The 14795-nt window shown below is 37.7% G+C and overlaps 1 protein-coding gene across 1 annotated transcript in view; it reads right to left on the bottom strand.

Annotated features, from left to right (window-relative positions):
- Positions 1–5664: 5664 nt before the first annotated feature.
- Positions 5665–14795, bottom strand: part of BCHE (butyrylcholinesterase) — a 56835-nt gene continuing 47704 nt past the window's right edge. Inside the window, exon 4 of the mRNA XM_075268720.1 lies at positions 5665–10080. Within this exon, the coding sequence (XP_075124821.1) occupies positions 9956–10080 (125 nt within the window). The 3' untranslated portion in view covers positions 5665–9955. The remainder of the gene's footprint in view (positions 10081–14795) is intronic.

Below are 14795 nucleotides of genomic sequence, written 5' to 3'. Positions count from 1 at the left end.
ACAGCTTGTGGCTATTTTATCTATGCTGGAGACTGAAGAACTTAACAAGCTCAAAAAGTCAACAGAGAGGATATCAAACATATGCAAATGTTTGTTGCAAGTTGTATGAGTGCAGTTTAGATAAAGTAAAGAAGGTGCAAACAGTAGCATCTGTATTTTCTGGCTGGTGTGTATTGCAGTGCTGTATTTTCACAGTCAGGCTGGGGATGGATCAATGTTCAGCAGTGTTGTTCTCTAATTTAATGCTATTAACAGAAGCATCATTCTAAATGAGAACAATGAAGGCACAAATGATGTTTATCTTTTCATGATCAAACAATATTAACTGTAACTAATACATTTGACCTATTCTTAGTCAAAATCCTCATTTACATTGTATTTGCTTTATTAGAGCAATTAATTTTATTTTGCAACCCATCATAGAGAAGATGCATGATAATGAACAAACAAGCGGATCTAAAAGCTAGAGATGTTTTTCATAAATATGTCAGAGTAATTCGGTTGAAGAAGGTCATACGGGCCAAGCCTTACGTTTTTAGAGGCATAGCTATGCTTTGCTTTATCTGGGCTATTAATACAGACCTGTGCCCCACACTTGATCTAAATACCCTAGTCAAGGTAGAGTGGTTTGTTTGCACCGCTAGGCACCTGAGGCACATGTGCCCGAGGAGAAGTTTTTGTACACAAAAATCTGTACACATGATAACATTTTGTATGGATTGTTTTATTTTATTGTTTTAGCTCTAAATAAAAAAGTTACGCTAGGGTCACTCTAGCATTGACGTTTCCATTCTTTGGATTCACTTGAGGACCTGAAACACGAAAACCCAATCCGCTTAAAAAGCAGTTAACTGCTGAAACCCACAGGCCCCATAGGCTAAAATGGGGTTCACCATATTTCCCCTGGTTTTTGCCCTAAAAATGTAGTGAGAAAAGTCTTGCATTTTCCAAGCAAAACGCTGAAGTCCTTCTTCAAATCCAGCATAGGGCAACACCTGCAAAGAATTTATATGTGGGTTTCCTGCAGCCATGCTGAAAGGCCCGGCATGTATTATGGACAATTGGTTATGCTGGTACATCTATGAGGTGCCGTATTCTCCCCTTGACGCAATACTTAAAGAATAAAATACCTAAATAATAGCACCTTTGCCTCAATATGAAATCAGTCATTTTGGAGTACTGTGTGAGTCCAAAGATGGGCACCAACCGAGAGATCTGTACTAGTGTTGGCGATAGTCTTCTTAATATTCACCTGAAACTTTTGTTTGGGGCTAAACTTGTCTTGTCTGAACTGGAATTGTTATTGTTGTACTTAGGAGTTGCTTCAGACCCCAGAGTATAAAAAAGCGAAGGCCCAGGGGAAATCCATAAACATAAATAGTCATAGTCACTTCTTTTCGGCTCCATTGTGGCATCTGTCACAAGTCCCTGTCTTCTTCAGTTCTCCTCTGGTCTCCTCAATGATGTCATGTGTGGCAAGCTGAAATCCTTATGTATAGGCACAAAGAAGAGGCCCCAGAGTATATTAGTCATCTGTGGGTGACAAACCGCTAAAAATAAGGGTTCCGATGAACCCAAACTTTTTGGAAGATTCGTAACAAGCCCAGCTTATTAAGAACCTGTTCACCTGTCCCTAATCTGCACCAAACAGTCCCATTGCTTGAATTCTACCTATTCATCACAGAGTTATGGATAATATTCCTAATGCAGAAGGACAATACTAGTTTCGAAGACACTAAGGATCCTGAACAATACCGGGCAAATAAAATGGCACAAATGCTTTTTTAATGTTCAGGATGTTTGGTAAAAGTTTTTGCAAAGAGTATTACATTCTCCTATTATACTGTGCAATATTTACATTGAACATCTTTTGTCCAGTATAAGAGAACAGCTGCTGTTGTCATGTTGACTGTCATTTCTTAATCTCTCTCTTCCTTAGACTTTACTTAGGGGATCCATCACAGCGGTAAGAAAACTACAGAACAATGTCATTTATGGTATACTGCTCATTATACTGCAACATATTGTATTTGATATGACTTTCTAATAGTTTCACTTGCTATTATATGAACTTCTGACTGCTGACTTTTTGCTTTGTTACAAAGGTAATGTAAATTATCCGGTCAGTGTATTTCCTAGGTATGTACCCAATGATTGAGATGGGTGTGAATGTTAGATATATATGTCAATAAAGCGGTATCATATATAAAATGCTTACCTTGACCAGCCTTGTGATATATAAGTATTCATTTTCAGTGTGAATTACAGAGTCTTATTGAACAAAGTGAACAATTTCCTGTACAAATTAACATTAAATTCCTTAATTCCTTGAAACATGTTAAAATGTCACCTATTCAAGGTAAAGATTAGTCAGGGACCAATTATTTTGACCCCACCAATCATGAAAATAGTGGTGGAATGCCTGTCTTTAAAAATGGATAGGTGGTTTAGCATGTGTACTGCCACTCCATTCAGCTTTATGGGACTGGTGAAGAGAAGCCAAGTATGGCATTCAACTGACTAGCAGTCCCATTCAGATGTATGGAGCGGCAGTAAGCTTTCCCACCTCTCTATTTCTGTAGGGAGGCATATAACAGTCCTAGCAGTGAGATCTTCACAGAGATCTTGACAGCGGACACTTATCTCCCATCCTGTGAATTGCTGATAATTTAGGTCTGCTGCAACCCCTTTAAAGGAACAAGTCTTATTCTGCACTGAAATTTCATATTTGCACATAAATATATCCTAGTACAATATGTTTATATTTTAGTACATTTCCCACTTCAAATAGAAAAAAGACAGTCAGAATTAATAAGTAATGGCTACATTTACATATACATTCTAAATACTGATACAGGTATCAAATAAATTACGCTAGGTTCACACTAGCGCCCGGAGTCCGTTCTGAGCTTTCCGTCTTATGCATGCAGAAGACAGAAGATGCTGTCAGACCGGGTCCGGCCGTGAGCGCCGGTGAGTGTTTTATGCTCTCCGCCGCGAAACCGTTTTTTTTAAACCGGACACAGAGTACTGCATGTCTGACTCTGTATCCAATTTTAAAAAAACGGTTTCGCGGCGGAGAGCATAAAATGCTCACCAGCGCTCACGGCCGGACATCTTTCAAACCCATTCAATTGAATGGGTTTGAAAGAGTCCTGCAGGTTTCCGTCTCCTGCTCAGTTTTGTACAGGAAATGGAAACCTGCATGAACGGAGACCGGGCGCAGATGTGAACGAGCCCTTAGGCTGCATGCACACGGAGTTACGCCGGGCTTGTAAAAATACTCATTCACAGCCGTACACGCGAGCGCTGCAGACGGCTCCCGAACACTTCCCATTCACTTAAATGGGAGTGCTCATAAGGACGGCGTTACGAATGCTCCCATTGAAGTGAATGGGAAGTGTTCGGGAGCCGTCCACTGCACTCACGTGTACAGCTGTGAATGAGTATTTTTACAAGCCCGGCGTTACTCCGTGTGCATGCAGCCTTAAACTGTTTTGGCATTCCTGTTACTTATTTATAGGGCTAGTAAGGAAATACATCTGATTCAGTTCTGAGGATTAGTTATGAGTTTGCATGAATAATCTGCAGCAAAAGTCATGGTCACATTGACCTACCACAGTCAGATATGACTAACCCGGTAAGTAGAGGTCAATTTAGTACCATAGAGATAAGCCAAAGCATGTTGAGTATAATTTAGATACAGGATATTTGTGTTTGTTGTATGGAGAGCTTGTCTTGAATGGTCTAATAACTTTGAGGGTGGAATCCTTGACTCAAGTGTCCTTGACATCATTAAAGGACTAGTAGAAAATATGGCATAAACAATGGGCTTTAAGAAAAATATAATTGAACAAACGACATCATAAGTACAGCTACAGATATAATATGTATAAATTCATTTTTTTCTGCCCATATGACTTCCTTACAAATAAGAGCTGCTAACCTCGGTGAACCCTGTACTTCCAGTACTTTCCTCATTTAGTTTATCATTCACTTTTCCGTGTTAAGGAAAGTGACCTTGCGACTCACCAGCATTTTTATGAGTTTATTTCACATGAAAATTGTTCCAAACTATCCTTCATACCATAAATTATTGTGACCTCTGTGCACTGACAATATATATACAATATCCACAGATGTAGAAACAGTTAATTCATGCATTCCAGTAGTTTATGTAAAACAGAGACAAATTGCTTAGGGACAAACTTTTCTTGTAAACTGATCAATATCATTCAGCAGGATCTGTCTTGCAAACTGGTATTTTTTTTCTCAATTTAAATGACTGAATTCCATATAGATCAGTGCTTTATGCCAGTAGGATATATATTATTTTATAGAAGATGTGAGACTTTGTAAAAACAAAATACTTATAACCACAATGCTATACATCATACATGGCCCATATTTATGTATTGTATTTTCTATTTCAGAAAATTATACTTCTATGAATGAATTTTTCCATACTAGGATAAGAAGGAGAAAGTTCAACAGAGTTAAACAAGATGAGTTCTGCATACTGCATTGTAAACTAATGGTGGATCAATGATGTTGGAGGACCCAAGGCTAATGTATTTGTAGGTGGGGGTCTCTTCTTTTCTTACAGTTCTTTTCATAGTTGCTGAAACAGCCTTAAAACATATACATATACACATATCTGTGGAACGTTTTAAGACAATTACAGATTTACTAAACATTTATGCCGCTTTTACACACTAATAAGTAGAGGGCCCAACCACTGGGATCCTCATCACTGTTGAGAACGGGATCTGTGTCTCTTTGTATGAATGAAGTTATAGTCAAGAATATTTTCCTCTACATTCACCTCTGAGGGTCTGTTCACACACAGTTTTTTACAGCCGGATTTTGACATGGAATCCGCCTCAAAATCCGCCTGCAAAAAAGGCTACGCCTGCTCACTTTTTTTTCCTGCTAGTGTTTTTGTTCAGCTAGCGGGAAAAAGAAGCGACATGCCCTATCTTGCCGCGGATTCCACAGCTGACTCAGCCGCTGTGTCCGCAGTGTGAGACTCACTCCCGATTAGGCACATTCATTCAGACCTAATCAGGAGCGATGCAAAAAGGGGAAAATAAGGGAGGGGGAAAAAACACAGCCCATTTGTTTAGAAAAAAATGAATAAGGATCAATAAAACACGCGCATCCTTGTGATGAAGTCGGATGCATGGATTGGAATTCTGTCGGTCCAGAATGTGTCCAAAACAAAAGAAAGTAGGAGTGGAATCCAGCAACCTCGATTTCTAAAATCCAACTTTATTTGCTCATTTGTGAAGATAAAACATGCAAAATAATGCTATATGGCAGTAGTAGTTCCCATGTGATAAAGAGAGCATCCTAGCTTGGCTGATGCGTTTCGGAAGTGTATTCCTTAGTCATAGCCCCAACTACGACTAAAGGCTACGACTAAGGAATACACTTCCAAAAAGCATCAGCCAAGCTAGGACGTGCTCCTTATCACATGGGAACTACTACTGCCATATAGCATTATTTTGCATGTTTTATCTTCACAAATGAGCAAACAAAGTTGGATTTTAGAAATTGAGGTTGCTGGATTCCACTCCTACTTTCTTCTAATCAGGAGCAGAATGCCACGACGGGACGACAATGCGCTACATTGGCATCCCGTCGTGGCTAGCCGTGCTGAAAAGTCACATGGTGGAAAAGGTTTCTGCCATGTGAACATACCCTAATAGACTGGCAAGAATACCAGAGTTCATAGAATGGCAGTATACGTGCACAATCCGCACTCCATTCTGATCAGATACATGGCACCCATCCTATGGATAGGTGATACGTTAAAAAGGAGTCTATCACCACTAAAAATCATCATAAACCACTTCTTGGTTGTTGTCAACCAATACCAAGACCTGTTAATCTTTATGTCAGGGCGCTACTGGGCAGCAACTACAGACCTAGTGTCCTCTGGAAAGTTGATTGAATTCTGGACAGCAAGATTGTACTTTGGCCATAAAATGATATGCCCACTAATGCCCCTTAAAACACTGTATAAGTGATTTAGAAGCAATTTTAGTGATGGTGAATTCTCTTTATGTCTTGTATAACCCCTCTAGAAAACAAGGGTCATCGTGTACTACAATTCCATATTAATATGGAAATATGTTTGTATTTTAGCTTACTAAGTGCATTTCACAGATCAAATGGAGCCAAAATGATAACAAAGTTAGTAATTGGAACATTTATGTATATATTTAGCACAAGTAGGAAAAATACAGTGTATGCAATTCTGAGGATTATTTATCAGTTGCATGAAAACACCAAGTCATGGTCACATTGACCTACACAGTGAAGAACATTACAAAGCCAGTAATTAGAGACCGGCTCGGTGCGATGTTATATAATCCACAAAAGCGTTGTATCATTTTGGAGGTGAGCATAATGTTCTATGTTTTAATTTATTTTGTTTTTATGGGTTTTTTTGTTTTTGTTTTTGCTTTATTGGGAGTTTGTCATATTTGGTATAATAATTTTGACCCAAATGACCTTGATATTACTAAATACTGTAAGTAATAGATAATAAAGCATAAAATATGGGTTCTAAGTCAAATATCATTGCACAGACATCAAAAGAAGGTACAGCTGTAGATGGATAGATATCATGTATACAGTCATTTTCTTAGCCTATGTTATTTATTTGCAAATAAAAGGTGGTAACTTTGGAGAACCTTGTTATCTGTATATTCTAGTACTTTCCTGATGTAGTATATGTTAAGGAAAGTCACCTTGTGGCTCACCAGCATTTTTATCAGTTTATTCCACTTGAAAATTGTTCTAAACTATCCTTCATACAGTAAATTATTATGACCTCTGTACATTTGCAGTGTATACAATATCTATAGGTGTGGAAACGGTTAATTCATTCCAGTTTTCCAGTGCATGCATTCCAATATTGTATGTATAACAGGAACAAACTTTTCTAGTAAACTGATCGATATCATTCTGCAGCATCTGTCTTGCAAACTGTTTATTTTCTCAATTTAGATGACTGAATTCGGTATAGATCAGTACTTTACAATAGTACGATATACTTTATTGTATAGGAGATCTGTGACTTAGAAATAACATCAAACTTATACCTGCATTGGTATACATCATGTTTATGCATCTATTTTGTATTGCAGCAAATAATAGCTTTGTCAAAGAATGTTTTTGTATTAGGCCTGGTTCACATCTGTGTTCAATAATCTGTTTAGTGAGTCTGCATGGGGACACCCCGAACGGAAAGCAGTGTGCAGTGAAAGCACATGGCCCCCATAGACTATAATGGGGTCCGTATACTTTCCGCATGGTATCCGCACGAGTCATGCGGACAGGAAAGTAGATCATGAAGAACTTTTCTGTCCGCATGTTCTATGTGGACACCATATGGAAAGCACACGGACCCCATTTTAGTCTGTGGGGTCCGTGTGCTTTCAAAAGGTCACCACTTGCCACTGTGTTCAGTATTCCATTTGGGGGGGTCCCCAGGCGGACTCCCCAAATAGATCACTGAACGCAGATGTGAACCAGGCCTGACATCCTGTTAGCAATCCAAAAAGAGGAAGAAAGGTCAACATAGGTAAATCAGCTGACTTTTCAATGGCCTACTGCATTGTAACCTTGCCATTGTAACCTTGCCAGTGATCAATGTTGGTGGAAGACAAAAGTATTTTTAAGTGGGGGCCACTTCTCTTTTTTACAGGTGTTTTCCACAACTGTTCTATATGAGTCAGCTGTTGGTAAAAAGAACACATTTTGGCTCTATGAGTGATATCATATAAAGTTAAAAACCGGTATTTTAACTTCAGATAAGTCACTGAAGTAGACTATAGTATGTTGGATAGTAGAAAAACCTCGTTGAGGCATAAAACCTATTATTATTCCACCAGGGAATAAGATAATTTGTGTTACATGCATAAGAAAAGTAATATAATCCTTTGTAGGAAGAAATGGAGACTAACTAAAGTATTTCTGCTATCTGTTACATTTGACCAACATTTTCTGTGAACATTCACACATATATAAGATATATCGATACACTTTTAACATACAGTATTACATATAGGTATACAAAGCTTAATAAAAAAATTGATTTGCAACGTAAAACTTAGATTCTGAGCTTTCTTAAGCTGGAAACTTCTTTACTATTTCAATTGTCGGATGGTTTAGATGAAGTGTCCACATTTCTAAAGGTTTGTATGCATATTATTACCCAGGTAAACTAATTGCAGAGATTTCTAGAATAGTAATGTTAGTATCGATGAAGAGGATAGTCTACGTACTGATTCTACTTCAGTATCTCAGACACTTTACTGTTCCATTTTGGTGTTATAATCAGTGTAAATATTTTTTTTCACTAATACTGATATTTAAAGGAAGCCAGTCCGGTGATTTTTCCACCTTAAATTCACCCCAGCATGTGTTGCATCAAACAATGACCTTTTGTATGGTTTCCCTTACTAAGTTTCCTGTTGCTGACCAGTCATATTATAGGCTTTTAAAACCTTACATTTGCATATATACATATACCATAAGAAGTCACAGGGGGTGGGTAGCAGCTTCATCTAGTCATTCAGTCACTGCACTAAATCACATCCTGTGAGCAAGCTGATACCAGTATAAGGTTTAAAAGCTTAGAACTTGACTTTTTAGCAAGAAAAATGTTAGTGAGCTGCACAATAGGAAAGGTTAGTGGGATGCACCATGGGAAAGGTTAGCAAGGTGCACCCTAAGAAAGGTTAGTGAGGTGTACCATGGGAAAGGTTAGTGGGATGCACCATGGGAAAGGTTAGAAAGGTTCACCCTAAGAAAGGTTAGTGAGGTGCACCATGGGAAAGGTTAGTGGGATGCACCATGGGAAAGGTTAGTGGGATGCACCATAGGAAAGGTTAGCAAGGTGCACCATGGGAAAGGTTAGCAAGGTGCACCATAATAAAGGTTAGTGGGATGCACCATGGGAAAAGTTGGCAAGGTGCACCATAAGAAAGGTTAGTGAGGTGCACCATAGGAAAGATTAGTGAGGTGCACCTTAAGAAAGGTCATTGGTCAAATGGAATTAGTTTAATTGGTAATTGAATGTTAAGACTTAACAGATAGGGACACTCCACCTAAAACAAGTTTCCCATGTGCTCCATTATGGTATTCCATTCCATCAGTCTTTCACTTGCTGTTTCTTTCTCCACATATTAGACTGGGGTCATTGCTTAGCTAGATTTTGTGACATACCTGTCTACTCTATTATATGGAGAACCCTGGACTGTATCACACAGGCTCTCCATAGGGGCACAAATCCCAATCTCAGTCCTGAGTGATCATTAGACAGACTCCTTGGCCATTATAATGTATACAGTAAACCCCCCTTACCTCTACATGTATGGTCTCTTAACCTCTTTAGGAAAATATGTTGGGGGGATAATCACTCTGTACTCCAAGCAAGGAGAGATGGTATTGCCCCTTGCTGCCATTGTCATGCTGTGCCGAAGTCTTACAGGATTGGCAGCAAAACACAGAGGGAGAGACAAAGTTAGAGAATAGACTGAACTTCAAAAAGTACGGTAAGTACAGTATGCATAAAAGAAGTACAGAACGTGATAGACAATGCCTTGGGAGGTGCAGAGATGGAAAGTAGAGTTTCCACAGGAGGTCGTCCTAAAAGAATTATGCGGCTCTGTTATTACTCTACACATACAGAACAAGTTTTTTTTTTTTTTTTTGCGATGACAGAACTGTTCAATAATTTACATTTAAATATTTCTCTTCTTCAAAGTACAGTACAAGACTTCATAGTACAAGTACAGTAATACACGGTACATTTTCTACCTCTCAGAATATTGAATAGCTTTCCTGTTCACTTTGCATAATACCAAACTTTAAATGACTACCAATACGCTTGTACCTACTAATCATCATATGGTGATTCTGTAAAGGGTAAAGCCATTAATTAGAGACCAGTGCAGCTTTCCTTCTTACTGCTGTAATCATTAAATTGATTTTTCCAGTCCATCATGTAATTGTTCCAGCGATGGAATTCAGCCTTCCACTGCCGTTCTACTTCATCAATATTTCCTGAAAAAAGATTACAAGGGGTGTATTAATCTAAATCTGAATCTATGTGTTTACATTAATTGAAAAAGAATGAGTGTTAGTGACATTGTTTCTGGAAATACAAAGCATTGAATGATCTGGTGACAGAAAACAGGAACTCACAAAATGTCAGGTTTGTTTATCCATTTATTTCATTTACTTACTTATTGTTGCATTTATTTAAACATTACCCTTAATATTTGGTTTTCAATTAGTCAACACTCTCACTATATATATATATATATATATATATATATGTACTATATATATATATATATATATATATATATATATGTATATATATATATATATATATATATATATATATATATACATTGTGTATCTATATGAATGTAATAATAATAGACAGAATTGATTACAATATTACAGTGAAAGAATATGTTTAATGGAAAGATTGCACAATTAAAAGGAAGCTGTAGTACTCTTTTGGGCTACGTGTAGCCTCAATACAAGGTGAAATACTGGAATAAAGCTTAAGTACAGGTAAAACAGGTTCCTTATGTTATTATGTGAAACATTTGTCCACACATGATCCTGTAGATACCACACACTCGTCGGCTGCCAAAGTTGGCTTCCCTCCTAGTCCCATAAATGGTTGATTGGCGATAAATGTGGGTAGGCCAAGAATGGCAGAGACTTTCCTGCTAACCTGACAGTCCTTGTTGACATTTCATAAGCCAAAATCTGAACCTTAAAGTCCACCTGGAAATGCCTCAAGGATGCAAATTTTGGTGTGAGATACACATAAAACCTGTCCAAATTATGGCCCAGTCCCAGAAATTATCCTGGTATAATTGAGACTGTTGGTATGTATGCTTAGCACCTCAGTGGCAGATTACATTAACTATGACATGGACTCTCTCGTCCAAAGTAATGCTGGGCACTTTTCCACCTGAATCATTTGTTCCAAATCTGTCACTGAAAGATTGAAAAATCTTCTAATTTTCATTTTTGACTCCCTGTCTTCCATATCCTTTAACTTTTTATTTTTCCATTCACAGAGCCATATAGGTCTTAATGTTTGTGGGACAAATTGTTCTTCTTAATAGTACCATTATATTATGTACAAAGCACAATGCACTGGAAATCTGGAGAAAAAAAAATCAGAATGGAGTGGAATTGGAGAAAAATGTATTTGTGCGAATGTCTTAGGGGCTTTGTTTTTATGGTATTCACTATGCATCCAAAATAATGTCACCCGTATTCTATGTTTTGGTACAATAACGGGAATACCAAATTGATAAAGTTTTATTTACATTCTAATCCCTTAAAACCCCATATTTCGACACCCGTAACTTTTTTTTATATTTCTGTGTGCGGGGGTGCATAGGGGATGCGTCTTTTTTTGCAGGGCCAGATGTACTATTTTTTAGACCATTTTGGGGAATGTCTATTACTTTGATTGTATCTTATTAAAATCTTTATCAGAGACGAAACTGAAAAAACAGCTTCGGCACATTTGATTTTTTTTCCCCGCTATGGCACTCTCAGTATAGGAAAAATAATAGAATAAGTTTGTAGACTGGGCATTTTTCTACACAAGGATATCTAATCTGTATGTGTTATTTTCTACTTTTATATGGATTCTAGGGAAAGGTGGTTGATTCAAATTTTTTATTCTTTTTCATGTTTTTATTTTTCTTTTTGTTCTGTATTTAATAGATCCCCTAGGAGTCTTGAACCAGACAATGCATTGCAAAATACTACCACTTCTATTACAGGCTGCATAAAAAGGCTGTAATAGAAGCATATGTCAGACAAGCCTTGGAGCATTCAATAGACTGCCATGGCAATGGATTGCCAGCCCCAAATCTCTTTCCGAGTGCAGGTGATCCTCCCCAAAATGGCGGCACCCGTGATCTGTACAATGATGGTAGCTGACAATAATGTAATACAGCAAATATTGCTTTTTAGAAAGAACAGCTTGTACCCCACTAAGTCACTAAACACTAGTCAAGTATTTCTATCAAAACTCACTTCTCTTATATTCTAGGTTGCAGAGAGTAAAGGATTTTGAGGAGTTTTTTTTTGGCTCAACCTTTAAAAAATCTCTGTACACCTTTGTACATCTTTGGAATACATGGTTCCATTATAATATATTAGCTTCAAATACTGCAGCATGCATGCAAATTTTATTTTTCATGGAGTAAATTTATCTAAAGTCTTATTTTACTGTAAGGGGAACACAATATGGATTGACATATAAAGAATTAACGTCCACTTTATTTTATAGTGTCCCCTTGAGATCTAATAGACTTCTGAAAGATGAGTGGCAGCCAGAACTGTACATCTTATGTTATACACATATTGTGAAAACATTGCAGGTTGTGTGACATACATCCACTTCTGAAAACTTTCCAGAGTTAAACTTAACAGCTGTTTCTATGAAATCCCACTGAGCAACTTGTGAATGTTATCGAAATCTGTGCTCTTCTTATTTCTCTGTAGATTTCTAAGAGAACAGAACTAACTCCTGTATCTAGGGAGGTTTACGAACCTAAAACAAAAGTAGGTAACATTCTAAAACATCAGTGTTCTGCGAATTAATTTAAGCCTTGGATATTTCCGTGCTCATTTTAAGTGCATAAAACAATCTAGGGATATAATAATGGAACCCAACAGATAAGGTCATAGGAGACACCTGCGTGCACACATTCTGAGTGATTATTGAGTACCTTCAACTCCATTGGGGGGATTTATTAAGACTACTGATTCTTTGCTCCGGCCTCTTAGTACATGTAAGTCTGCATGTTCATAGAGTTATGAAAGTCAGGGACTGGCGAAGATTTGTAATATAACACCACGCTAGTTTTCTGACTTGAGTTATAGTAAATCTGATGGACCAGGGCACCCCTGTCCCATTCTGTCCAGTTTCTAAAAAAGTGGCCAGTGGCGTACAAGCTAAAATGCACCGAAAATGTGACAGGTTGAGCCATATTTTTGGCTACGTTCAACGCACTTTTTTTGTAAATGATACTTGTATATACACTCAGTGACCAGGATACCAAAGACACCCCATAATCTACAAAATGGGTGATTATACCTGGGACACAAATTTTTGCTAAGAATTACTATTATGTAGTTGAAAAGGTATGATCTCTCAAATGTCTATGTAACTCCCATTATTTGTGGTTGGGAATGGCTTCTTCTGTTCAACTCTCTCCTATTGCAAAAAAAAAAAAAAAAAAAAAAAAAAAAAAAAAAAAAACCAATGTTCTGATGCCCACTAACCAATATTTGTCATAGCTTGAAACATCTCAAAACATTGTGATGGGGACATCTTGTCTTTGCATTGAACCATACATCTGGGAAGTCGTTGCTCCCCTGTTTTTCTGCATTGTGTATCATTTACAAAATGAACACTATATTTGGTTACCAATAACAGTTTTGCTTTAATTCGAGCGTTTCCAACCATGAACGGAAATCATGGAAATTTAAATGTTTTAGATATGCTGATTCCTGGGTAGCCTTTTATCCTGTTCACCTCTGCAGCTGGAAGTGGGGGGAGCTATGTGTATATAAACATGTCCTTGTACTATTACTGGACAACTCAGGTGTATAACAGAGTTGATTCCTCATCTCAGCTACTAAACAGCACTACAGCTCTGTATCTGGTGTTGCTCACCATCACATGTTCAAATGTTGGACTTGACTTGTTATTTCATGAGAGTCTTTTTTTATCATTTAAATACAATTTTGATTGATATCTGTTATTGGGAAATAAGATCACCAAAGTAAAAGTTTCTACTGAGCAGTACTGTAAAAAAAGAGCTGATTCTATCTGCATGTATATATTTTTATATAAGTGTCAACATTTCTGCTTAATATTTAATTGACTTGTTGATGTTTAATCTATGGCAGAGTTCTACAATGGGTGAATAGGGTTAGTAATAACCCAAAGACATCAACCATGTAGACTCTCTAATCACCATGTCTTGGCAGATAGAAATATAATTCTAGCACCATGGTCTGGTATCAAATGTGTTGCCAAGAAAGTAAAAAAGAAAATCCCTTTTAATCTGTATGGGTGCATGGGTGGTCATCATAGGTGAAAACAGGTACCATAAAAGGTGTAGCAGTGCCTGGGAAAGTCTTTTTGCATATAGTTATATATGGACATATTTGCATATGGATATGAAGTAAATTTTCTTGCACTTTGACACAAAAGAGTAATCTCATTATTCCACTAACTACCACTACAACACGAGTATATACATAGCTTAGAAGTGATTTTGGTGATGCGTTAACTCTGTTACCCCTTATAGCACCATGCCATACTATTATGCCAGGCTGAACATAGACTGTAGGTAATGATCAGCACCGTAATAGTATGACGCTATAATGCTGCGGGTGTAAGAGCTATATCTGCGGCATTACTTTCAGCTCTCAACTGTGTTAGACAACTGAGGGCTAGGACCAATCAGAAGATACTCCAACTCCAGCAGATATATCGGATCAATCATGGTCACAGCATCTAGGGGGTCCGGGGCAAGATCAATCTCACCTCTCCATCACCCCATTAGTCCCTCCGCAATAAGATTGCGGGTTCTATGGGATTTCCATGGCAGCCAGGAACTAGTGTATGATGTTCTGCAATACTATGTATAGAAGTACATTTCACAGAGAATCTGAGATCCCAGCTTCAAGTCCCCTTGTGGGACAAGTAAAAAGTGAAA

The sequence above is a fragment of the Leptodactylus fuscus genome, chromosome 3, assembly GCF_031893055.1.
Source record: "Leptodactylus fuscus isolate aLepFus1 chromosome 3, aLepFus1.hap2, whole genome shotgun sequence".
NCBI classification, from domain to species: Eukaryota; Metazoa; Chordata; class Amphibia; order Anura; family Leptodactylidae; genus Leptodactylus; species Leptodactylus fuscus.
Note: the sequence above shows the minus strand (reverse complement) of the source record. Positions and strands in the feature narration are given on the sequence as shown.